The following is a 27,475-nucleotide window of genomic DNA, read 5'->3' as shown; positions in this document are numbered from 1 at the left end:
TCACCCTAGTATAGCTATTCACTTAAAAATATTGGTTAAATTTTTTTTTTTTTTTTTACTTTTCAGTGATAAGACAACACGATCTGAAACAATTACACTTATAAAAACATTTGACATCTTAAAATCATATCTTATCTGTAAAAGTTAGTGTGAGAAGTCTCCGGGACACATGTAAGATATTTGCTGATTCTAACTTGATGGTGTATTTATATTTAGATAGTTTGATGCGTTATTGGTTTTTATTCAGTGGTTAAGAGTCTCTAGCAAAAAGCTGATGGGCATGCAAACACAGATACTAAATTTGTGTCTTCACATCTTCATGTCATTGGATAGTCAGAACTCGCTTCAATTCATCCAGATAGATCAGGAGGTCACAAAAACAACACCAAATGCAGCTGCACTTCTTTTATAGCTGTATAGCTTTATTAATATCCTCATTTTCTCTATTTGTACTAACATTTCCACACACACAGCTTGTTTTACAAGGCACTGTCAATCTACAGTGCCTCTATTATGGCTTGTATAAGCTCAGTTTCCCATAGTTGGTTTTCAGGGACGTTTCTAATTTGGTGTACCTGTCCAACGTATCACGCTTTAATTTCCCCAAATCTATGTGAGGCTTGCTAAGGTGGGCCAGCTCCTTTTAACAAATTTAATATTAAAAATTTCATTAAATGTTTCATTTTGAAATATGTCCAAGTAGAAAGGTTGCAGAAATTGTACAAAGAATTCCTATGTACCCCTCTCTCAGCTTCCCTGGTTATTAACCTCATGCGTAACCACAGCAGTAATGGTCAAAACTAGGAAATTAGCAGATACAATACTGTTAACTCTGCTACACACATAATTCAAATTTCATTAATAGTCCCACTTACATTGTTTTTCTTTTCTTTTTTTTTGGTCTGGTCGCACCACATGGCATGCGGGACCTTAGTCCTCCGACCAGGGATTGAACCCGCACCCCCTGCAGTGGAAGCATAGAGTCTTAACCACTGGACCAGCAGGGAAGTCCCTACTTATGTTATTTTATGGATCAGGGACCCATACAGAATCTCCACTTATTGTTACCTTTCCCTAGTCTCCTTTATTTTGGGACAGATACTTTCTCTTTTTGTCTGTCATGATCTCTATATTTAGTTCACACTCTTGTAGAGTGTCTTTCTCCATGATTAAATTCAGGTTATGCCGGTATTTTGTCAGGAATCCATACAAGTGATGCTGTGCCCTCTCAGTGCCTCCTCAGTGCACATGGTGTTCTTTGCTTACTCGTGTTGACTTTTCCATCAGTCATACATGGTACACCACTGCTTAGAATGCCAACTTTTTGCCTCTGTGCATCTAATTAAATTCATTTTTCAGGACCTACCTTTTCTTGTGGTTTTCTCTATTTGCTCCAGTTCATCTGCTTTCTCACTTTTCTGCAATCCTTTTTGCCTTAAGGCCGAGGTTATCATCTGTCTGTGACCTTCAACCACTGTGGCTCCCAGGACACCTCTCTGATTACTCCCTTGTGGTATTGGGACTTATTATACCCATTTATGCTGTCCACACATGCTCCCAATAATAACCATGGCTTCAATAATATCAAAGTTTAGCACCTAATTTTATTTATGGAAAGTTAATTTTATCTTCTACTTAGATAGTAATATTATATTAATATTATAACAAATATATTGACAAATATAGACAAATATTATAAACCAATATTATAATAGTATATTGACTTTATAATGTAGACTGTTAATCTTTAGATCTTCAGTAATTTGAGGGGCAGAGGTCAGGGGAAGGTTGGGTACAACAGTATTTAACGAGTAATCGTATTTTTTAATTTTTTTAAACATCTTTATTAGAGTATAATTGTTTTACAATGGTGTGTTAGTTTCTGCTTTATAACAAAGTGAATCAGTTATACATATACATATGTTCCCATATGTCTTCCCTCTTGCGTCTCCCTCCCTCCCACCCTCCCTATCCCACCCCTCTAGGTGGTCACAAAGCACCGAGCTGCTCTCCCTGTGCTATGCGGCTGCTTCCCGCTAGCTATCTATTTTACGTTTGGAAGTGTATATATGTCCATGCCACTCTCTCACTTTGTCCCAGCTTACCCTTCCCCCTCCCTGTATCCTCAAGTCCATTCTCTAGTAGGTCTGCATCTTTATTCCCATCTTGCCCCTAGGTTCTTCATGAACTTTTTTTTTTTTTTAAGATTCCATATATATGTGTTAGCATATGGTATTTGTTTTTCTCTTTCTGACTTACTTCACTCTGTATGACAGTCTCTAGGTCCATCTACCTCACTACAAATAACTCAGTTTTGTTCCTTTTTATGGCCGAGTAATATTCCATTGTATATATGTGCCACATCTTCTTTATCCATTCATCTGTTGATGGACACTTTGGTTGCTTCCATGTCCTGGCTATTATAAATAGAGCTGCAATAAACATTTTGGTACGTGACTCTTTCTGAATTATGGTTTTCTCAGGATATATGCCCAGTAGTGGGATTGCTGGGTCGTATGGTAGTTCTATTTTTAGTTTTTTAAGGAACATCCATACTGTTCTCCATAGTGGCTGTATCAATTTACATTCCCCCCAACAGTGCAAGAGGGTTCCCTTTTCTCCACACCCTCTCCAGCATTTATTGTTTCTAGATTTTTTGATGATGGCCATTCTGACCAGTGTGAGATGATATCTTATTGTAGTTTTGATTTGCATTTCTCTAATGATAAATGATGTTGAGCATTCTTTCATGTGTCTGTTAGCAATCTGTATATCTTCTTTGGAGAAATGTCTATTTAGGTCTTCTGCCCATTTTTGGATTGGGTTGTTTGTTTTTTTAATGTTGAGCTGCATGAGCTGCTTGTAAATTTTGCAGATTAATCCTTTGTCAGTTGCTTCATTTGCAAATATTTTCTCCAATTCTGAAGGTTGTCTCTGTGCCTTGTTTATGGTTTCCTTTGCTGTGAAAAAGCTTTGAAGTTTCATTAGGTCCCATTTATTTATTTTTGTTTTTATTTCTGTTTCTCTAGGAGGTGGGTCAAAAAGGATCTTGCTGTGATTTATGTCATAGAGTGTTCTGCCTATGTTTTCCTCTAAGAGTTTGATGGTATCTGCCCTTACATTTAGGTCTTTAATCCATTTTGAGTTTATTTTTGTGTATGGTGTTAGGGAGTGTTCTAATTTCATTCTTTTACATGTAGCTGTCCAGTTTTCGCAGCACCACTTATTGAAGAGGCTGTCTTTTCTCCATTGTATATTCTTGCCTCCTTTATCAAACATAAGGTGAGCATGTGCATGGTTTATCTCTGGGCTTTCTATCCTGTTCCATTGATCTATATTTCTGTTTCTGTGACAGTACCATACTGTCTTGATTACTGTAGCTTTGTAGTATAGTCTGAAGGGAGTCTGATTCCTCCAGCTTTGTTTTTCTTTCTCAAGATTGCTTTGGCTATTCTGGGTCTTTTGTGTTTCCATACAAATTGTGAAATGATTTGTTCTAGTTCTGTGAAAAATGCCATTGGTAGTTTCATAGGGATTGCATTGAATCTGTAGATTGCTTTGGGTAGTAGAGTCATTTTCACAATGTTGATTCTTCCAATCAAGCACATGGTATATCTCTCCATCTATTTGTATCATCTTTAATTTCTTTCATCAGCGTGTTATAGTTTTCTGCATACAGGCCTTTTGTCTCCTTAGGTAGGTTTATTCCTATATATTTTATTCTTTTTGTTGCAATGGTAAATGGGAGTATTTTCTTAATTTCACTTTCAGATTTTTCATCATTAGTGTATAGGAATGCAAGAGATTTCTGTGCATTAATTTTGTATCCTGCTACTTTACCAAATTCATTGATTACCTCTAGTAGTTTTCTGGTAGCATCTTTAGGATTCTTTATGTATAGTATCATGTCATCTGCAAACAGTGACAGCTTTACTTCTTCTTTTCCATTTTGGATTCCTTTTATTTCTTTTTCTTCTCTGATTGCTGTGGCTAAAACTTCCAAACCTATGTTGAATAAGAGTGGTGAGAGTGGGCAACCTTGTCTTGTTCCTGATCTTAGTGCAGGTAGTTTCAGTTTTTCACCATTGAGGATGATGTTGGCTGTGGGTTTGTCATATATGGCCTTTATTATCTTGAGGAAAGTTCCCTCTGTGCCTACTTTCTGGAGGGTTTTACCATAAATGGGTGTTGAATTTTGTTGAAAGCTTTCTCTGCATCTATTGAGATGATCATATGGTTTTTCTCCTTCAATTTGTTAATATGGTATATCGCGTTGATTGATTTGCGTATATTGAAGAATCCTTGCACTCCTGGGATAAATCCCACTTGATCATGGTGTATGATCCTTTTAATGTGCTGTCGGATTCTGTTTGCTAGTATTTTGTTGAGGATTTTTGCGTCTATGTTCATCAGTGATATTGGCCTGTAGTTTTTTTCTTTGTGACATCTTTGTCTGGTTTTGGTATCAGAGTGATGGTGGCCTCATAGAATGAGTTTGGGAGTGTTCCTTCCTCTGCTATATTTTGGAAGAGTTTGAGAAGGATAGGTGTTAGCTCTTCTCTAAATGTTTCATAGAGTTCGCCTGTGAAGCCGTCTGGTCCTGGGCTGTTGTTTGTTGGAAGATTTTTTTTTTTTTTTTTTTTGGAAGATTTTAAATCACAGTTTCAATTTTAGTGATTGTGATTGGTCTGTTCATATTTTCTATTTCTTCCTGGTTCAGTCACGGAAGGTTGTGCATTTCTAAGAATTTGTCCATTTCTTCCAGGTTGTCCATTTTATCGGCATACAGTTGCTTGTAGTAATCTCTCATGATCCTTTGTATTTTTGCAGTGTCAGTTGTTACTTTTCCATTTCTAATTCTATTGATTTGAGTCTTCTCCCTTTTTTTCTTGATAACTCTGGCTAATGGTGTATCAATTTTTTGTATCTTCTCAAAGAACCAGCTTTTAGTTTTATTGATCTTTGCTATCGTTTCCTTCATTTCTTTTTCATTTATTTCTGATCTGATCTTTATGATTTCTTTCCTTCTGCTAACTTTGGGTTTTCTTTTGGTTCTTCTTTCTCTAATTGCTTTAGGTGTAAGGTTATGTTGTTTATTTAAAATGTTTCTTGTTTCTTAAGGTAGGATTGTATTGCTATAAACTTCGCTCTTAGAACTGCTTTTGCTGCATCCCATAGGTTTTGGGTTGTCGTGTTTTCATTGTCATTTGTTTCTAGGTATTTTTTGATTTCCTCTTTGATTTCTTCAGTGATCTCTTGGTTATTAAGTAGTGTGTTGTTTAGCCTCCGTGTGTTTGTATTTCTTACAATTTTTTCCTGTAATTGATATCTAGTCTCATAGCGTTGTGGTCAGAAAAGATACTTGATACAATTTCAACTTTCTTAAATTTACCAAGGCTTGATTTGTGACCGAATATATGATCTATCCTGGAGAAGGTTTCATGAGCACTTGAGAAGAATGTGTATTCTGTTCTTTTTGGATGGAATGTCCTATAAATATCAATTAAGTCCATGTTGTTTAATGTATCATTTAAAGCTTGTGTTTCCTTATTTATTTTCATTTTGGATGATCTGTCCATTGGTGAAAGTGGGGTGTTAAAGCCCCCTACTATGATTGTGTTACTGTCGATTTCCCCTTTTATGGCTGTTAGTATTTGCCTTATGTATTGAGGCGCTCGTATGTTGGGTGCATAAATATTTACGATTGTATCTTCTTCTTGGATTGATCCCTTGATCATTATGTAGTGTCCTTCTTTGTCTCTTGTAATAGTCTTTGTTTTAAAGTCTGTTTTGTCTGATATGAGAATTGCTACTCCACCTTTCTTTTGATTTCCATTTGCATGAAATATCTTTTTCCATCCCCTCACTTTCAATCTGTATGTGTCCCTAGGTCTGAAGTGGGTCGCTTGTAGACAACATATATACAGGTCTTGTTTTTGTATCCATTCAGCCAATCTATGTCTTTCGGTTGGAGCATTTAATCCATTTACATTAATTATCAATATGTATGTTCCTATTACCATTTTCTTAATTGTTTTGGGTTTATTATTGTAGGTCTTTTCCTTCTCTTGTGTTTCCTGCCTAGAGAAGTTCCTTTACATTTGTTGTAAAGCTGGTTTGGTGGTGCTGAATTCTCTTAGCTTTTGCTTGTCTGTAAATATTTTAATTTCTCTGTCAAATCTGAATGAGATCCTTGCTGGGTAGTGTAAGCTTGGTTGTAGATTTTTCTCCTTAATCAGTTAAAATATATCCTGCCAGTCCCTTCTGGCTTGCAGAGTTTCTGCTGAAAGATCAGCTGTTAACCTTATGGGGATTCCCTTGTGTGTTATTTGTTTTTCCCTTGCTGCTTTTAACATTTGTTCTTTGTATTTAATTTTTGATAGTTTGATTAATGTGTGTCTTGGCATGTTTCTCCTTGGATTTATCCTGTATGGATCTCTCTGTGCTTCCTGGACTTGATTAACTATTTCCTTTCCCATATTAGGTAAGTTTTCAACTATAAAGTCTTCAAATATTTTCTCAGTCCCTTTCTTTTTCTCTTCTTCTTCTGGGACCCCTATAATTCGAATGTTGGTGTGTTTAATGTTGTGCCAGGCGTCTCTGAGACTGTCCTCAATTCTTTTCATTCTTTTTTCTTTATTCTGCTCTGCAGTAGTTATTTCCACTATTTTATCTTCCAGTTCCAAGTTCTTCTGCCTCAGTTATTCTGCTATTGATCCCTTCTAGAGAATTTAAAATTTCATTTATTGTGTTGTTCATCGTTGTTTGTTTGCTCTTTAGTTCTTCTAGGTCCTTAAACGTTTCTTGTATTTTCTCCATTCTATGTCCAAGATTTTGGATCATTATTTTGAATTCTTTTTCAGGTAGACTGCCTGTTTCCTCTTCATTTGTTAAGTCTGGTGGGTTTTTATCTTTCTCCTTCATCTGCTGTGTGTTTCTCTGTCTTCTCATTTTGCTTAACTTACTGTGTTTGGGTCTCCTTTTCGCAGGCTGCAGGTTTGTAGTTTCCGTTGTTTTGGGTGTCTGTCCCCAGTGACTAAGGTTGGTTCAGTGGGTTGTGTAGGCTTCCTAGTGGAGGGGACTAGTGCCTGTGTTCTGGGGGATGAGGCTGGATCTTGTCTTTCTGTTGGGCAGGTCCATGTCTGGTGGTCTGTTTTGGGTTGTCTGTGGCCTTATGATTTTAGGCAGCCTCTGTGGTAATGGATGGGCTTTTGTTCCTGTCTTGCTAGTTGTTTGGCATAGGGTGTCCCGCACTGTAGCTTGCTGGTCGTTGAGTGAAGCTGGGTCTTGGTGTTGAGATGGAGATCTCTGGGAGATTTTCACTGTTTGATATTACGTGGAGCTGGGAGGTCTCTTGTGGTCCGGTGTCGTAAACTTGCCTTCCCACCTCAGTGGCACAGCCCTGACGCCTGGCTGGAGCACCAAGAGCCTTTCATCCACACAGCTCAGAATAAAAGGGAGAAAAAGAGAAAGAAAGAAAGCAAAAGATAAGATAAAATAAAACAAAAGAAAATAAAAGAAAATAAAGTTATTAAAATAAAAAATAAAAATTATTAAGAAAAAAATTTTTTGAATAAAAAGAAAACGGACAGAGAGAACCCTAGGACAAATTAAAAGCAAAGCTATACAGACAAAATCACACACAGAAGCATACACATACACACTCACAAAAAGAGAAAAAGGAAAAAAAAATATATAGCATTGCTCCCAAAGTCCACTCCTCAATTTGGGATGATTTGTTGTCTATTCAGGTATTCCACAGATGCAGGGTACATCAAGTTGATTGTGGAGCTTTAATCCGCTGCTCCTGAGGCTGCTGGGAGTGATTTCCCTTTCTCTTCATTGTTCGCACAGCTCCCGGGGTTCAGCTTTGGATTTGGCCCCGCCTTTGAGTGTAGGTCACCTGAGGGCATCTGTTCCCCACTCAGACAGAACGGGGCTAAAGGAGCCGCTGATTCGGGGGCTCTGGCTCAGTCAGTCCGGGGGGAGGGAGGGGCACGGCGTGCGGGGCGGGCCTGCGGCGGCAGAGGCCAGCGTGACGTTGCACCAGCCTGAGGCACGTCGTGCGTTCTCCCGGGGAAGTTGTCCCTGGATCCCGGGACCCTGGCAGTGGCGGGCTGCACAGGCTCCCGGGAGGGGAGGTGTGGATAGTGACCTGTGCTCGCACACAGGCTTCTTGGCGGCGGCAGCAGCAGCCTTAGCGTCTCGTGCCCGTCTCTGGGGTCCGCGCTTTTAGCCGCGGCTCGCGCCCGTCTCTGGAACTCCTTTAAGCAGCGTTCTTAATCCCCTCTCCTCGCGCACCAGGAAACAAAGAGGGAAGAAAAAGTCTCTTGCCTCTTTGGCAGGTCCAGACTTTTCCCTGGACTCCCTCCCGGCCAGCCGTGGTGCACTAACTCCCTTCAGGCTGTGTTCACGCCGCCAACCCCAGTCCTCTCCCTGCGCTCTGACCGAAGCCTGAGCCTCAGCTCCCAGCCCCGCCCGCCCCGGCGGGTGAGCAGACAAGCCTCTCGGGCTGGTGAGTGCCGGTCGGCACCGATCCTCTGTGCAGCAATCTCTCTGCTTTTCCCTCCGCACCGCTGTTGCTGTGCTCTCCGCCGCCGCCCCGAAGCTTGCCCCCTCCGCCACCCGCAGTCTCCGCCCTCGAAGGGGCTTCCTAGCGTGTGGAAACCTTTCCTCCTTTACGGCTCCCTCCCACTGGTGCAGGTACGGTCCCTATTCTTTTGTCTCTGTTTATTCTTTTTTCTTTTGCCCTACCCAGGTACGTGGGGGGGTTTCTTGCCTTTTGGGAGGTCTGAGGTCTTCTGCCAGCGTTCAGTAGGTGTTCTGTAGGAGTTGTTCCACGTGTAGTTGTATTTCTGGTGTATCTGTGGGGAGGAAGACGATATCCATGTCTTACTCTTCCGCCATCTTGAAGCTCTCCTTGGCGAGTAATTTTAAAGTGATTTCTAGAAGAAACTGCATTAAGTTTTCTTGTTCATATATTCTTATCTCTAACATCAGTGTTAAAAGTAATTGTTAGCATAGAAGTGAAAATTACCCAAAAGTATGACCATAGTTAGTACCTTCAAAGTTGAAAGGAGTATTCAGTAAAATAACCATTGTAACATAGAGATTAATTTATGGTTAAATACAGGAAATGGTAATAGGAATAAGAATGTTCCTGAAGTGAACATTTATAGTCTTAATGACTGAACCATTGAATTATTTTAAACTGTAAACCTGTTTTCTTCCTAAGGACTGAAAGAACATCTATAGCAATGAACTTAATGTGTCCTCCGTCTGCTCCTGTAATTTGGCAGGTAGACACAGGCTGCTTTCCACAGTTTACAAGTGGGAGCCTGGGGCACAGAAGTAATATGATGTCGGAGATCAGCAAATTAGATGCAGAGACAGGGCTGGGACTGGGCTCTTCCGTGGGTGAATTTGCCCACCCCGCCCCATTAGACTGTAAATTCTGGCCAATGAGCAAGGCTTCCTCAGGTGTGGAATCTGCTCTTAGTAATAAAGCAGCGTGAAGTAATTTAGAAATACACTTTCTTTTTAAAAAGAACATTTATGCTTTATCACAGCATCATGTATAATGAAACATGATAAAGCCCTACTGAGCTTGACATCTATGAGGAAACGAGCATTACTTTGGATTAGTGCCAGGGCAGAGAAATGACCCTATTATCTCTGTAACGGTAGTACTGTGCCTCACAGGGAAACTTAAATCATCAAGAGTGAGTTGTTATTCTCTAGCTGATTCTTTCTACACCAGTTACTAGTATATTAAATCAGAAGGCATTGGAAAGTTCTTTCAAGGGGCTTGGGAATATAATTCAAAGGTTTCAGTATTCACCTTGACCTGAAACATCATATAGATCTGTGTTTACACATGTTTATAGATGTGTACACACAGATACATACACACACACACACAAATTTCACACCCCCATTTCTTTGTACACACCTCTTCTTTCTACATGAAAGACCTCCTTTATTTTCTCTTGTGTTAAGTACTTCTTCATCTCTAAGACCCCTACCAGTTGTTCCCTTGTTGGTGGTGAAGACATCTCGATCTTACAGTCAGGTTGTTGCTTCCCTCTGTCTTTCCTAGAACGGTTCGTCCTCACTGCTACATCATGTTTTTATTTGTTTGCTGATCATCTTTCCATCTTTTTAACTCCCAGTTGAGTGTGTGCTTCTTAAGGGCAGGAACTGCCTTTTTCATTTCATAGTCTAGCCTCTTGCATGATGTCTGCATATGCCGGGTACACAGTGACTATTAAATGAATAATATATATTATACATAGTACATATTATACATATATATTGATATTATAAATATATATAATTTATACACTCTGCTGTATTTTCAAAATGTGTTTCAGATGACTTGTAAGCAGTACAACAAATTAGAAGAGAATTGGAAGGAAAAAGAGGAAGAGAATGGGAAATAAAAGGGGCCAAGCATGAGCTAATTCATGCCATGAGTCTGTCAGTGTCTATGTAATATGAATATAAGTGCACTTGCAATTACAAAGGAAGCATATCTGTGGAACTTACAATATATATATTTAAAAATCTATCTTGTCTGATTTTTGAGCAAAAAATTACATCTTTTTTATTTTGGCCTTGGAAAGCTCTCTCTCTTTAAAGCCACACATTTTTTTCAACGTCGCTGATGCTGAAGAGTTTCTCTATGGGATGCTCATTAGTGCTAAGATTAGAATGTAATCAGCATGTGGTAAAATGGAGTGGCTCAGTGAGCCCCACTGCTGTGAAAACAGGAATCCGTACTATGACTGCACAGAGGCCCTTCAGCTCCTGAAGTTTCATTATGTAACTCCTTTTACCTGCTCTCTTTCATAAAACATTATACATGATGTAGGAATGACTATTTGATAATAAGCTGCTCTTGGAATAAATATCTTTTAAGTTAACAAAACAAAAATGTACCTGGGAATTAGAGCTTGCTCCCTAGGTGGCCTGTTTGCCAAGTTTAAATAAATGCATATATTAAAATGCTGCTCTGAACATAGGGGTGCATGTATCTTTCCAAATTAGTCTTTTCATTTTCTTTGAATATAAACCCAGGAATGGAATTGCTGGATTATATGGTAGTTCTGTTTTTAGTTTTTTGAGGAGCCTCTGTACTGTTTTCCATAGTGGCTGCACTAATTTACGTTCCCACCAACACTGCACAAGGGTTCCCTTTTCTCCACACCCTCACCAGCATTTGTTATTTGTAGACTTTTATTTAAACTTTTTTAACTGAATGAAAGTTATTTTAAATTCTGTAATGCTTTACACATTTCAGAAGTTTCACACACACGATTTCATATAATCCCATAATAACCCTTTTTCCCCTTCCCCCGTATTGCCCCTCTCCCCCCTGATAACCACTAGTTTGTCCTCTATTGGTGAGTCTGCTTCTTTTTTTTTATCCACTAGTTTATTGTATTTTTTAGATTCCACATATAAGTAATATCCTACAGTATTTGCCTTTCTCTGTCTGACTTATTTCACTTAGCACAATGCCCTCCAAGTCTATCCATGTTGCTACAAATGGCAAAATTTCATTATTTTTTATGGCTGAGTAGTATTCCATTGTGTATATATATACCATAGTATTTTTTATCCATTCATCTGTTGATGAAGTCTTAAGTTACTTCCATATCTTGGCAATTATAAATAATTCTGCTATGAACATTGGGGTGCATGTATCTCTTCTGTCTTTTCAAATTAGTGTTTTTGTTTGTTTGGGTGTTTTTGGATATAGACCCAGGAGTGGAATTGCTGGGTCATATGGTAGTTCTATTTTTAGTCTTTTGCAAAACCTCCATACTGTTTTCCATAGTGGCTGTACCAGTTTACATTCCCACCAACAGTGTAGAAGGGTTCCCTTCTCTCCACATCCTTGCCAGTATTTGTTATTTGTGTTCTTTTTGACGATAGCTATTCTGACAGGTGTGTGGTGATATCTCATTGTGGTTTTGACTTGTATATCCCTGATGATTAGCAATGTTGGGCATCTTTTCATGTGCCTGTTGCCCATCTGTATATCTTCTTTGGAAACATGTCTATTCAGGTCTTCTGCCCATTTTTTAATCAGTTGGTTTTCTTTTGTTATTGAGTTGTATGAGCTGTTTATATATTTTGGATATTAACCCCTTATTGGTCATATTATTTGCAAATATTTTCTTCCATTTAGTAAATTTTCTTTTCATTTTGTCAGTGGTTTCCTCTGCTGTGCAAAAGCTTTTAATTTAATTAGGTCTCATCTGTTTATTTTTGCTTTTATTTCTTTTGCCTGAGGAGACAGATCCAAGAAAATATTCTGATTTATGTCAAAGAGTGTTTGGCCTATGTTCTCTTCTGGAAGCTTTATGTTTTCCAGTCTTACGTTTAGGTCGTTAATCCATAAAATGGTACTTTTATTTTCCTCCTCTCAGGATTAAATTTATGCAAAGCTACGGGGTGATTTTTTGGTTTCGTTTAAATATAAGACTCTTCTTGAATCTCGTTCTTGGCATGCTTTTTTTTTTTTTTTTTTTTTTTTGTGGAGGACTAGCTTTGTTGGCCATGTTGTCCCTTAATTAATTATTAAGGTAGTGACGTCTTCTTATTCTGGGTAATTTATTGAATACAATGAAGCAGTTACTCACTCACTGACAGTTTTTCAAAGGATGTGGGCCAAGATGCCAAGCCATTTCTTTTGGTGCGCCAGCCCTTAGAGCGATGTGTTCCAGGGGTTTGCTAATTACCAGCTGGCAACTGATTTATAACACAAGGCAGGAACGACAAGCCTCCTGAATGGTGGCCACTGACTCACAAGCAAGGCGGAGTGTGTACCGGCTTCAAGCCTTGTCTTTCAGTGTGCAGATCTTGCTGCTTGGAGAAAGACTTGCAAAGAGCATGCGTGCTACATTTGGCATGCTTGCTATCAGCGTTGTTCTTGACCATCACTTTGGTTTAGCAGCTGAGAACTGCTAAGTAAAATGTGTTATTCCAGTTGAATATGTCTGTCTTCCTATTTGTCAGTTCCTTTGTCCATCCATCCATATATCTATTGGTCCATCCATCCATCCATCTAATACTGGATTTCAGCCATCAGTGAACGGGCTGGAATTAACCTCTGAATGCACTGTTTAGAATTGAGGTTGGGAAACATTTTCTGTAAAGGGACAGATAGTAAATATTTTAGGTTTATAGGCTATGCTGTCTCTTACAACTACTCAGCTCTGCTGTTGAAGGGCAAGGACAGCCACAGATAATATGTAAATGAATGGATGAGGTTGTATGCCAATAAAACATTGTTTACAAAAGTTGACTTGCCCACTCCTGGTTTAGATAGTTGGAAGTATCTGAGTCAACATAGTTTGTGTGCTGCACGAAAAAACTTAAAAAAAATGCTTTTAATGTTTTCTTGAGGTTAGACTGTACATTTTTGTTTTTGTTGTTGTTTCCACTGGACCACCAGGGAAGCCCCTTATATGTTTTCTAACAGCTATGTGTCAGGTTTCTTGGCTTAATTGTCATCTGTGTTTAGGTTTACCCACAAAAGTAGTTTTATAGGTTTTACCATTTTGTTACTTAATTAATTTTATTTTATTTAAACATATACATGACTTAAAGCTTATTCATCTCCCGCTGGCACTGGTTATAGAAAGGTCATTGGATTGGAAATACACAAAAATACAAGGAATAAAATTTTCTACCATATCACTGATAACAGCACCATTAAATGTGATAGTTTTTACTTACAAATATGGTTTAAAAAACTATACTTTTGATATGAAAACATGACCAAGATGTATTGCTAAGTGGAGAAAGGAGATTATAGAAGGTTCTAAATAATGTGTGCAGCGTGATTATGTTTGTGGAAAGAAAACAAGATTTACATATGTCTATGTTTGAATTGCACAGGTCCATTATACCCCAGTTTTCTTCGATAGTAAATACTATGGTACTATAAGAACCTCTTTTATTAACGTCTTATGTTAGTATGGTACACTTGTTACAGTTAATGAACCAGTGTTGTTACATTATTATTGTCTAATGCCCAAGATTATTAAGATTTTCTTAGTTTTTTCCTGAAGTCCTTTTTCTGTTCCAAGATAGCTGATTTGATGGTAGTTTTTCATCTGTGTAGTAATGTCATATAATGAATGCTATTTCTTTTAAAAATAACTTATGGAATTTGGGGGAAGAATAAACACAATAAAGCTTTGCCACAATGAGGTTCTTATATTCTTTTATGCACAAATGTCACATGTGAAAAAATAATTAACCTTGCATTTTTTTCCTTGTTTTGTATTCAGTGGAGCAGGTTCCCATAGAACCATACAACATCCCACTGTCCCAGGCCGAAGTCATCCAAGAAGGGAGTGATGTCACTCTAGTTGCCTGGGGCACTCAGGTCAGTAACCGTTATAGCAACTGGTAATGTCCATCTTGTGTTTGGAAGCCCTCAGTTTTAATTCTGATTCTATGAAGCATAGAAAATGTCTTCCTTATATCTCGAATTTAAGTCTTGTTTGATGCTACATCTGTATCTGGTACTGATTTCTGACTGAAGTTGAGATGCCTTTTCAGTCGTATTAAAATTTCCATGCATATGGTGAAGCCATTAAAAATATGTAGAGAGTTTACAAAAACGTATTAAGGACACGTTCTTTTGAAGCACACATTACGTATTCTCACTACTTGTTGCTGCTTTTGACATACCATCTTCTTATTTTTTTTTTTTGCCATTGTTATTGTTTTACTGAATGGAAGATTCTTTACATTCTGTAGTGCTTTTACAGTTTACAAAACTTTCACACACATGATTTCATATAATCCCATTATAACCCCTCCTTTATTTATCCCCCATCCTTTTATTGCCCCTCTTCCCTTCCCTTTCCCCACTGGTAACCACTAGTTTGTTCTCTGTATCTGTGAGTCTTCTTCCTTTTTGTTTTGTTCACTGGTTTGTTGTATTTTTTAGATTCCACATATACGTGATATCCTACAGTATTTGTCTTTTTCTGTCTGACTTATTTCACTTTGCACAATGCCCTCCAAGTCTATCCATGTTGCTGCACATGGCAAAGTTTCATTCTTTTTTATGGCTGAGTAGTATTCCATTGTGTGTGTGTGTGTGTGTGTGTGTGTGTGTGTGTGTGTGTGTGTGTATGTATACACCACATATTCTTTATCCATTCATCTGTTGATGGACACTTAGTTTGCTTCCATACCTTGGCACTTGTAAATAATGCTGCTATGAACGTTGGGGTGCATGTATCTTTTCCAGTTAGTGTTTTTGTTTCTGTTTTTGGACATATACCCAGGAGTGGAATTGCTGGGTCATGTGGTAGCTCTATTTTTAGTCTTTTACAAAGCCTCCATATTGTTTTCCACAGTGGCTGCACCTATTTACACTCCCACCAACAGTGTAGGAGGATTCCTTTTCTCCACATCCTTGCCAACATTTGTTATTTGTGCTCTTTTTGGTGATAGCCATGCTGACAGGTGTGAGGTAGTATCTCACTGTGGTTTTGATTTGCATTTCCCCAATGATTAATGATGTTTTTCATCCCCTCTGCTGCCATCTCTCATGATTACTTTGCTGGCTACATGGACCCACCAGTGGTCTAGCCTCACTATTCCATACCTTTATCTTATCAATTGAACTGAAGATCTATTTCAGTTTTCCCCAGAGCTTATTATCATATCACTCTGCTTTCAGACTTTTAAGCTCAGGACTCTTTCTCTAGCCATAGACTTCTATCTCTCCTTCTTTTAAAGAAATGGTCAGTTTTTCTTTTTTCTGTGTAAAAGAAATACTTGCTTATTTTAGAAAATTTAACACCACATAATATAAAGAAGATAATGAAAATCATTTGCAATCCCACAACCTCCTACACTCTTCTCCATTTGATTTTTGGCTTGGAGATCTGTAGTCTTTGCAGTTTCTCACCTCCAGTGGGATAATCATACTGCCTGGAGAGTCACATCCGATGATGGTGCCCACGGTGGTTTTTGCAAAACTTTTCTGCTCTCCTTGAGTCCCTTTTAAAAAGCCCACTCTCAAATAAACTATATTCCAATAAAAATTTTTAAAGGAAGAAAAAAAAGGCTCAGCATGTGTCCCACTCTCAGCATGTGTCCTTGTCTTCCTTTTTAATAGGGAAGTTAGAGTGTATTAGACACTAATTCCCCCAGCTCGCTTTTCCTTCACACTTACCACTTCTGCTGCCAATCCTTGCCTCTAGCCCTTTTGTCTTCCAAGAAGTGTCTGTTATTCACAGTTACTTCTCCAAATCTGTTTCAGAATGTATTCCATTTCTTCTTCTCCAGGACTGTGATTCATTAGCTGGTCCCTCTCTCCTGCATCTACAGTTTCTCCTTTCCATGTCCCTCTTACTTATTTAAAAAAGTGTGTCCTACCAAATGTAAAATAGATAGCTAGTGGGAAGCAGCTGCTTCACACAGGGAGATCAGCTCGGTGCTTTGTGACCGACCACCTAGAGGGCTGGGATAGGGAGGGTGGGAGGGAGACACAACAGGGAGGGGATATGGCAATGTATGTATACATATAGCTGATTCACTTTGTTATACAGCAGAAACTAACATAACATTGTAAAGCAATTATATTCCAATAAAGATGTTAAAAAAATAAAATAAAAAAGTGTGTCTCTCTTATCTATTTTAAAAATACCTTTTCTCTATCCTACTTTCCCCTTAAATAAGTGTATCTCCCTCCTTTCTTTTATCACTAAACTTAAACAACTATTTCCTACTACCTGTATTTAATTCCTTCACTTCCTTATGTTATTATTATTATTTTTTTAACTCATTTACCTTATGAGTTCTGTTCCCAGTAGTTAAAACTATTTCTGCTAACATTGCTAACCTTCTAATTGCTAAATCCAGTCCTTACCTCATATTGTTATGGTATGTGACACTGGCTGGCTACTATCTCTATGAAACCTTTCTTTAGCTTCTGGATATATTGTCTTCTGATTTTCTTTCTGTTTCTTTTAACTGTTCTCCTTCTCCTTCTTCTTCTTCTCCTCCTTCTTCTTCCTCTTCTTCTTCTTCCTCTTCCTATTCCTCTTCTTCTCCTTTTCCTTCTCCTTCTTCTTCATCTTCTTCTTCCTCCTCTTCTTCCTTTTATTCTTCTCCTTCTTCTTCCTCTTCCTCTTCTTCTTCTTCTTCTCCTTTTCCTTCCTCTTCCTCCTCTTCTTCTCCTTCTTCTTCCTCTTCCTCTTCCTCTTCTTCTTCTCCTCCTCCTCCTCCTTCTTCTTCCTCTTCCTCCTCCTCTTCTTCTTCTTCTTCTTCTCCTTCTCCTTCTTCTTCTCCTTCTTCTGCTTCTTCTTCTTCTCCTCCTTCTTCTTCTTCCCCTTCCTCCTCTTCTTCTCCTCCCGCCTCACCCTACCCCTCCCTCCTACTCCTTCTCCTTCTCTCTCTTCCTCTTCCTCCTCCTTCTCTCCCTCTTCCTCTTTTTCTTCAGCTCCTCTTCCTCTACTTTCCTCTTAAATGTTGGTCATGTACAGGGTCCCAAGATTTTTGCCCTTTACTTCTCCTTCTGTATACTTTTTCTAGAAACTCAACCTACTCCTGTGACTTTATTAACCTTCTATGTGTTGATATCTTTGGAATCAGTATCTCTGGCAATGACTGCTCTCCTTTTCTCAAAGAACCTCTTTCCAGCTGTTTTCTAGACATCTATATTTGATTATTTGGTTGGAATATGGTGTTCAACATGTCTAAAAGAAATTCTTCTTGCAAATCAGTTCCTCTAACTTTAAACACCGTCTCTATTAAGGATGTCAGAATTCAACTAACTTTTTTTCTTTAGTCATCCTCTGCATATTTCCCTTTTTATTTCAGGTTCATGTGATCCGAGAGGTGGCTTCCATGGCTCACGAGAAGCTTGGAGTGTCTTGTGAGGTCATTGATCTGAGGACTATAATACCTTGGGATGTGGATACAGTTTGCAAGGTATGAATATAGTGTTGATAGTGTCACTTCCTCAAAATCTGGGGCCAAATTTGTTGGCTCTTTGCAAAGAATTGTTATAAGATTGTGAGCTTCATTAGGCTTTTCCACTGATATTAAAACTTTAAAATTTACACCCTGAAAGAAATGTATGAGCTTAATGCTCAAGGAAACAAATCACTTCAGGTTTTTTTCCTCCCATAGTTCTCTGTTTAAAATATTACAACTCTCTGTCCTTCATGCAGCCAGCTCACGTTGACTTGTGTGAATAATGCACCAGTGGAGATGAGAGTATATCAGGGATGTTGAAATCACCTGTGTTTTTAAACTTCTTATTGGTTATGGTTCAATAAGCTAGGTTGAATATAGCCAGCTAAATAATTAGGCTGAATTCTCATTTGTCCCTTCTCCAAAAGAGATGGAGATGGATTGTTTTTTTAAAAATACTGTGAATCACAGTTTCATGTTACGTTGGGGGATTCTGGCTGCTCTGATTTACAGTTTTCTATCTAAATCGTCTCTTGAACTTTGGCCTGTTTAGATTGGTCTTTTTCTTACTATTAATAGGATTCACATAGTCCCCTCTCAAGAATATAGTTTAGTTCTCATTTACTTGGCTATAGCTGATACCTTTCATATTAGTGTCTAGGTAAATTGAAGTGCATCTATTACCAAATTGGTACATAAGGAAAGTTAAGTTCTTTTTTGTGTATGTGATGGTCTTATCTACTAAAGTTTAGGTAACATTGCATGTACTTTTCCTTGATCTATTTTTACAGCAAATGAGCCATAAGACCTAGAGTATTGCACATTTATTATCTTCAAGAGCTTTGGCATTTTTGTAGCTTTTACAGGCTGTTTCTTAGGTTATTACATAAAAATAACCTGCAGTTTCTGCTGTGTAGCATAGGGTGTTTTAGGTAAAGATCCTCATAATTTAGAGGAAGATTTAAGATTTGTTATAGTAAATGTTCTGTAGACTTACTGGACACTGTCTAAACGCTTGAGATGGTTACAAATGGTTTCAACAATATTCTAAGTCCTTATGTTCGTAGTTTCCATAATTAAGAGCAGTGTTTCAGGTTGAACTATTTATAACTGCATGAAATAACGCTTTTTGCAGGCATTTTCAAATCAAGTCAGACATTGCGTTTCCTTTCCAATAGCCAGATGTTCCAAATTATGGTTAAACTGGGACTGATAGCCTTTGCCCCAGAGCAGGTTTCTTGTCTGCACCATGTCTCCCCTACTTGGGGTTCGTATTCATAATGTGAATTGTGCTTTTGCGTGAGGATACGATGCTTTGTCATGGTGCAGTGGAGGGTACTGATGTATGGTCAGGACAAGTACTCGTATTTATATACATTATACATTCAAAAAAATTTGTAGCAGCTTATGGTAAAACACAAATATAATAATACTGCAGTTGGTAACCATGAAAGTAAAGTGAGGAGAAGTAGAGGAAGAAGGAAGTGGGAAATTACTTGTATTTATATCAGTTTGTTTCTATGGGCACCTGCCTGCCCTCACCCTTTATTAAATCTACTGGTAGCATCTTTATATGATCCTGGAATGTAGACCCTGTTCCTTAGGGCTCTGTATGACTGGTGAAGATGAAAGAGGAGACCAAAAGCCTCTCCTGAATGAGAAAGTGATGCAGCAAACCTCTGACTTGTTTGCATCACTAGTTTAGTTTCCTGTTGGGGTGCTTTCATCATGTTATTTTTCTAGCTGATGACCCTCCAGTTATGTCAGTGAAAGCCAGTTTGTCATTTCTTGATTACTTTGGGTATATTTGTGCCTCTCTTCATTGTTGATCATGGTACATCTTTGGTTTTCTTTTCATGTATCAAAAGAGAACATTTTTGATACTTGGCATCTTCTAGGGCCCTATAGGCAAACACTGATATTAAAAATGGGATTTTTTGTTTGTTTGTTTAACTATGATTCAGCTTTTCTTTATCTTCTTGAATTCTATAGTATTCAAGATTTATGTTTATTATCTCTTTCAGTTAGTGCTGTGTTTTATTGGTTATTTTTGTCTTATGACAAAATTAGATCCCTCAGCTTTATTCATTACATGTTAAACTCAACACCAAAATGCATCTTTTGGAATACCTAATCATGAAAAGCCTATTAAAGGTAAAAATAGGGCTTCCCTGGTGGTGCAGTGGTTGAGAATCTGCCTGCTAATGCAGGGGACACGGGTTCGGGCCCTGGCCTGGGAGGATCCCACATGCCGCGGAGCAACTAGGCCCGTGCGCGTCTGGAGCCTGTGTTCCGCAACAAGAGAGGCCGCGATAGTGAGAGGCCCACGCACCGCGATGAAGAGTGGCCCCCGCTTGCCACAACTAGAGAAAGCCCTCGCACAGAAATGAAGACCCAACACAGCATAAATAAATAAATAAACTCCTACCCCCAACATCTTCTTAAAAAAAAAAAGTTAAAAATAATTTATTTAACATATGTATTAGCATACTGTGCATAGTAAAAGGACTGTGGAATATAGTCGTACTTTTTCTTAAGCTTTGAAGCATTGTTTGAAAGTTATAAGCCTGAACAGTTGCTTGGGGACAGAGAGAGCAGCAGTGGTTTTTATTCCAATTATTTTTTTATTGAGGTATAGTTGATTTACAATATTATATTAGTTGCAGGTATACAACACAGTGATTCAAAATTTTATTGTTCATATACCATTTAAAGTTATAAAATATTGGCTATATTCCCTGTGCTGTACAATATATCCTTGTAGCTTATTTATTTTATACATAGTAGTTTGTACTTCTTAATCCTTCACCCCTATCTTGCCCTTCCCTCCTTCCCTCTCCCTGTTGGTAACCACTAGTTTGTTCTCTATATCTGTGAATCTGTTTCTTTTTTGTTATATTCACTAGTTTGTTGTATTTTCTAGATTCCACATGTAAGTGATACCATACAGTATTTGTCTTTCTCTATCTGATTTATTTCACTAAGTATAATACCATCCATGTCCATCCAAGCAGCAGGGTTTTTGATCATTGCTCAGGGGAGCTACAAAATTGGAGACCTACGGGCCTAAAACCCGTAGTCAGTTTATCTACTCAGTTCTGAACCCGATATTAAAGACCTAAGCTGGCTGGAAGCCACTGGAAAGTAGAACAGAAATTCTCGAGTTTTAAGGTGCTTAGGAGACAGAGAACTACCCTGGGGCCTGGGGGTGTGGGTAGGGGTGGAGTGGCTTAAGAACACCAGTGATGAGAGTGGAAAGGCCTGAAATGAGTGGTAAATTTACACTTACCTGCAGCTACTCTTTACTTGGGGACACCAGTGAGTCTCCACTAGAAGCTGAGAATCCAGGTGTATAGAACCCTGGTTTCATGGGGCTGGAAGCACAGAATTGGAAACTTGAAGGGTCTTAAACACACAGTTGGTCTCTCTCTCTCAAAATATCAATATTTGCCAAATTCTAAAGCTGTGTATGATGGGAGCTAAGCAGAACATATCTGAAAAGCCAAGCCATCACTTGAGGCTGAAATGACAAAGCCCAATCATACTCTCAGTTGAGATCTGTGGAGTCAGGTCTTTGATTAGAGGCAAATCAGAATAGATTACATCTTCCCAAACCCACATGCAGCCTCTACCCCTCTCAGTTCCTTATGGAATTAATGTAATTTACCTTCTGCTCTATCCAACCAGCAGGGCAAGGAACCTCTTATCAATCAGCATTCAGTAAAAAAGTTACTAAGTATATAAAGAGACAGGACCATTTGACCAAAAACAAGAGAAAACAAACCAATGAAAGCAGAAACTCAGGTGATCCAGATATCGGAGTTAGCAGACAAGGACTTTAAGATTATTATGTTTAGGAACATAGAGAAAAAAGGGACAAAAGTGGTAAGAAGGTGGAGAATTATTCTAGAGAATTGGAGTGTGTGTGTGTGTGTGTGTGTGTGTGTGTATCAAACGTGGAAGCAAACATTTTTTTTACAATAAGAACTCAATGGCTGTTTTTAAAAACATATTAGCCTTAGTAGATGATATGATTAATGAACTAGAAGGCAAGTTAATATGTCCAAACTGAAGCACAAGGAAGAAAAAAATAGACTAAAACAGAAAAGAGCATGAAAAACATTTGGGATCTGGTCAAAGGAGCTGTCCTATATACGATTTGAATATAGAAGGAGGAGAAAGAATGAATTGGTCAGAAACAATATCTAAAAATATTTCTCATGAAAATTTCAGAACCAACTCTTATATTCAGAATGCTTTGTGGACCTCTGAGAAGGATATATTCAAAGAAAACCACACCTACGCACACAATGGAATGGCATCTTAAATTGCCGGAGATGCCAACCTAGAATTCTATACCTAGAGAAGACATCCTTTTAAAATTAAAGTGAAGTAAATACTTTAGGCAAATGGAAATTGAGAGAATTTACCACCAATGTATTTTCACTAAAAGAAATACTACAAGGGAATTCTTTACGCAGAGGGGAAAATGATCCTAGGAGAAAGTCAGGATAGGCTTACATGGAGTTAAAACATTCTGTTGTTCTAGGATTGTTAGTGTAAAGTTTGTATTAGATTATAATAAGTCAAGGATGCATGTTCTAATCTCTAGAGTGACAGCTGAAATAATAGTGAAAGTATATATCTAGCAAGTTAAAAAGGGAACTGTAGATTAATAGAAATATTTGGTTAGACCAAAAGAAAGAAAGAAAAGTATGTACAAAAAACAGGTGTGTCAGTAGAAAACAGATAGTGAGATGACAGATAAAAATCCAGGTATATATGTAATTAGATTGAATACAGGTTAATTAAATAATCCTAGTAAAAGCCTAAGATTGTCAGACTTCATTAAAAAATGATACTGACAAACATGCAGATTAAAAGAGACATACTTTAAATATAAGGACACGGAAAAGTTAGAAAGGGGTGGAAAAATAAAGTTGGTATAGTTATACTATCAGTAATTTCAAATACAGCTTTAAGGCAAGGAGCATTACTAGAAATAAAGAGAAACATTTCATAATGCTAAAGGGATTAGTCTATCATGAAGATGTCACAACCTTAAATCTGTATGTCCTTAATAGCATATCTTCAAAATGCATAAAGCAAAACAAGCAAAACACAAAACTTAAAGGAGATACACATATCCACAATCAGAGTGGGAGACTTTGACACCCCTCTTAAAGACTGATCAAGCAAGAAGACAACATCCGAAGAGTCAGTAAACTTGTGCTGACTGTACACCCAGCTATTCAAGAAATCATTCTTTTCATTTGAATATAGAACATTTGTCAAAATTGACCAGATGCTGGGACATAAATATAACCTTAACAAATTTCAGAGTTTGAAATCATTTAGAGAGTGTTCTCTGACAACAGTAGAATTCAGTTAGAAATTGAGGGAAAAAAAAAAAAAAAAGACAACCAGAAAAGCCCCAATTTCCTACAAACCAAATAATTTGTGTTTAAATAACCATGGGTTGTAAAAGAAATTGCAACAGAAATTAGAGAAGATACTGAACTGAATAGTTATGAAGATACTACCTATGAAAAGTGTAAGGATTAGGGCTTCCCAGGTGGCGCAGTGATTGAGAATCTGCCTGCCAATGCAAGGGACACAGGTTCGAGCCTGGTCTGGGAAGATCCCACATGCCGCGGAGCAACTAGGCCCGTGAGCCACAACTAGTGAGCCTGTGCGTCTGGAGCCTGTGCTCCACAACAAGAGAGGCCGCAATAGTCAGAGGCCCGCCCACCGCGATGAAGAGTGGCCCCCGCTTGCCACAACTGGAGAAAGCCCTTGCACAGAAATGAAGACCCAACACAGCCATAAATAAATAAATAAATATTCTAAAAAAAAAAAAAAGTGTAAGGATTAAAAAAAATAAAGTGTAAGGATTTAGCTAAAGTCACGCTTAGAGGGAACTTTATAGCTGTAAATACATTTATTTAGGAAACAAAAATAATAACAAAAAAATTAACAATCTGAGTTTCCATCTCCAGAAAGAAGATCAAACCTAGAGAAAAATAAAAGAAATGAAGTAATAAAGAGTGGAAATCAGTGAACAGAAAATATGTAATAGAGATATTTAATAAAGTAAATTTTAGATCTTTGAAAAGATTAACATACTTGATAAACTTTTAACAAGACTATTTGAGTAATACATTTGGTAAATCTTTAACAAGACTAATGAAAAAAATAGGTCAAACACAAATGACAATTATCCCCCTAAAGAAGGGGAAATCACAGCAGAGTGTACAGACATTAGAAAGGTAATAAGAGGGCATTATGAATAATTTTACAATTAAGTTTTGGGTGAAATGGACAAATTCCTAGGAAAATACAAATTTTTCAAAATTATTAAAAGAGGAATTCGGAAACCAGAGTTGTCAGCGATCAAAGAAATTTAATCCATTTTTATCAAGCATGTATGGGGCAAGCCCTAGGCCCATATGGCTTTACTAATGAATTCTTTAAACACGGTTTTTTTTTGTTTTTGTTTTTTGATTGAAGTATAGTTGATTTACAATGTTGTAAAACACAATTCTTAAGCAAACTTTCACAGACAGTAGAACCAGAGGGAAAACTTCTAAATTCTTTTTATATGGCCAGCATAATCTTCATATCATACCCGTTTAGGATTGTACATAAAGCAAAATTATAGACACATTTTTCTTATGAACAAAGATGGGAGAATCAGAAACAAAATATTGGAAAGTCAAACCCAGCAATATGAAAAGGCCAACATGAGGGTTTATTCCAAATATGCAAGGGGTGTTCGATGATCACAAACGTTCACAAAGGGGTTGCTACAATTCCCTACTTGAACAGAAAATGGCAAAAGCAATCTTATCTTATTATTTTAATAAAAACGTTTGTTAAAAGTCAGTATCCGTTCATGGTTAAAATTTCTTAGCAACCTAGAAATGAAAGGGAATTCTATTAACTTGATAAAGAGTACGTTTATCTTGTTTTATAAACAAGATTTAATCTGATAAAGAATAGGTTATCTTGTAGTTCTGAGTAGCTACAGAAAGCCTGTGGCTGAAATATTTCCCAGTGAAATTTTGACAGTTTTCCCCTTGAGATCAGGACTGCTTTTGTTTTTTTTAAAATTTTTTGGGCTGTGCTGTGCGGCATGTGGGATCTTAGTTCCCCAACCAGGGATGGAACCCCTGCCCCCTGCCTTGGAAGTGCAGAGTCTTACCCACTGGACCACCAGGGAAGTCTCCAGGATGCTCTCATACTTAAAGGCAAGAGACATGACAATCATATGGATTCAAAAGGAAGAAATAAACTTATCCGTAGATAGCATGACGTGTATATAAGAAAGATCAGTAGAATCTACAGGCAGATTATTAGAATTAAATGAGTTTACCAAGGCCCCTGGAAACAAGGTCAGTATACAATAATCAACTGTATTTTTATATACCAGCCACAGAAATTGATAATAATTGAAATTGATAATAATGGAAATAATATTTGAAATATTATTAATTCAGAAATTGTTAATATTTTAAAAAGCATCAAAAAAATCAAACACCTAGGAAGAAATGGAGTGATGTGTGTTGAGAAACTTTATTCAGAAAAATAACAAAATATTTAGAGAAATTAAAGAAGATCCAAACAAATAGAAGCACATACCATGTTAATTGATTGCCTTGGCTCTTCTTGGCCTTACAGTCTTGAAGATGAATAAAGCTAGAGGACTTAATTATCACATGTGTTACAGGCAAGATGTGTCACAGGGCTGTAGGAATTAGAACATTGTATTGGTATAAAAATGGACATATAGACCAATGGAGCAGAATAAAAAGTACAGAAATATATCTGTTGGTCATTTGATTCAGGACAAAGGTGACTTTGTAATTCAGAGACGACAAGATGGACTTTTCCATAAATGATGCTGTTTTAGTTGGGTACCACAGAAAATAATGTTAACCCGTAAAACACATGTCAGTTCCAGGAGGATTGCAGATCTAATTGTAAGAGAGAAAATGAAAAAGCTCTTAGGAGAATAGGTGAATATCTTTATGATCCTGTGCAGTCAAAGATTTCTTAATTAGAAAAAACAAAACAAAAACTCAGAAATGTTAACATTAAAAAAAAACCTGATAAAACTGGACTTCATTAAAATAAGAATTTACTCAACAAAATGCCTCAGTAAGAGACTAAATCGACACATGTGGAGAAACTCATGGAAATTTGTATTCAGAAATATAAAGTACTGTTACAATCAAAAGGAAAAAACAGACATCCAATAGAAATATGGGCAAAAGTCCTGAAAAGGCACTTCATGAAAGAATATATCCAAATGACTGATAAACATATGGCAAATTATTCAATTTCTTTAGACATCAGGACATGCAAAAAAAAAAAAAAAAATCTCCCACAATGAGATACCACTAAAGACACAGCATTCTGGCTAAAATGAAAAATATCCCTCAGAACCAAGTGTTGCCAAGGATGTGGAACAATCCATCTCTCATATACTACTATTGGGAATATAAATTGGTACAACCATTAAAAAAAATTGTTTGACATTATCTGGCTGAACCCTATTACCCAGCAATCCACTCCTGTGTATATACCCAACAGAAATGTACAAAAGATAAGTTCAAGAATGTTCATAGAAGCACTATTTCTAATAGCCTCACACTGTAAACTACCTAAATGTACACCAGCCAGAGGATGAAACATAATAAGGATATTTTCAGCAATGACAATAAATGACTTACAAATTGAATGGAACACTGTGTATTCACCTCACAAACAATGTGACTTAAAAAAGCTAGGCCCGAACGAGTACATACTGTATGATTCTATTTATATAACATACAAAGATAGACAAAACCCATCTGTGGTGTTAGGAGTCAGGTGATTGTCATATGGTGGTTAATAAATTGGAAGGGGGCCTGAAGGGTATGGGATGCTGGTAACAGTTCCTTGTTCTGAGTGCTGGTTATACAGATTCAATTTTTGAAAACTGAACAGAACACTCATTTTGTGTGCTTTTTTGTGTATGTTAATCTTCAACAGAAAGTAAAAAAAGAAAAGAATGAAATAACAAAAAAAAGCACTGTGTTCCCATTGATTAGTTTCTTGAATTTGTATTGTAATGGACCTTTCTGTAGACTCAGGGAGAGAGCCTTGGTGAGCTCTGGCCGGGGGGGAGTTTCTTTTGTTATTCAGGGCTGTCCTAACAAAGCTCAGCTGTCACACTGAGGAGAAGCAGGGCCTCTCATCCCAAGAGCGGTAGAGCTGCTCTTCCCAAGCCTTCCCAGGGGTAAGAACAGTGGTTAAGTGTTGTGGGTTTGAACGGTCTTTCCTGCTGAGATACAGACCACATTCAAAATGCATTTAGAAGTGAACTGCAAGCTAACAAAGCAGTGGCCAGGCACAGTCCTTGAGCTGCTGTCCAGCTTGAGATGAAGATTCTTTTTTAATGAGTGGAAATTCAGAGAAGCTGCCCACAAAAAACAAAACAAAACTTGATTTTGGCCAGAGAATGACAGGCTTT

The 27,475-nt window shown here is 37.7% G+C and overlaps 1 protein-coding gene across 1 annotated transcript in view; it reads left to right on the top strand.

Annotated features, from left to right (window-relative positions):
- The window catches only part of BCKDHB (branched chain keto acid dehydrogenase E1 subunit beta), a 236,875-nt gene that overhangs the window by 75,696 nt on the left and 133,704 nt on the right, over positions 1 to 27,475 (top strand). Inside the window, exons 7-8 of the mRNA XM_065888499.1 lie at positions 14,307 to 14,404; positions 17,863 to 17,973. Of these exons, the coding sequence (XP_065744571.1) occupies positions 14,307 to 14,404; positions 17,863 to 17,973 (209 nt within the window). The remainder of the gene's footprint in view (positions 1 to 14,306; positions 14,405 to 17,862; positions 17,974 to 27,475) is intronic.

Source organism: Phocoena phocoena, chromosome 12 (genome assembly GCF_963924675.1).
Source record: "Phocoena phocoena chromosome 12, mPhoPho1.1, whole genome shotgun sequence".
Classification (NCBI taxonomy): Eukaryota; Metazoa; Chordata; class Mammalia; order Artiodactyla; family Phocoenidae; genus Phocoena; species Phocoena phocoena.
Note: the sequence above shows the minus strand (reverse complement) of the source record. Positions and strands in the feature narration are given on the sequence as shown.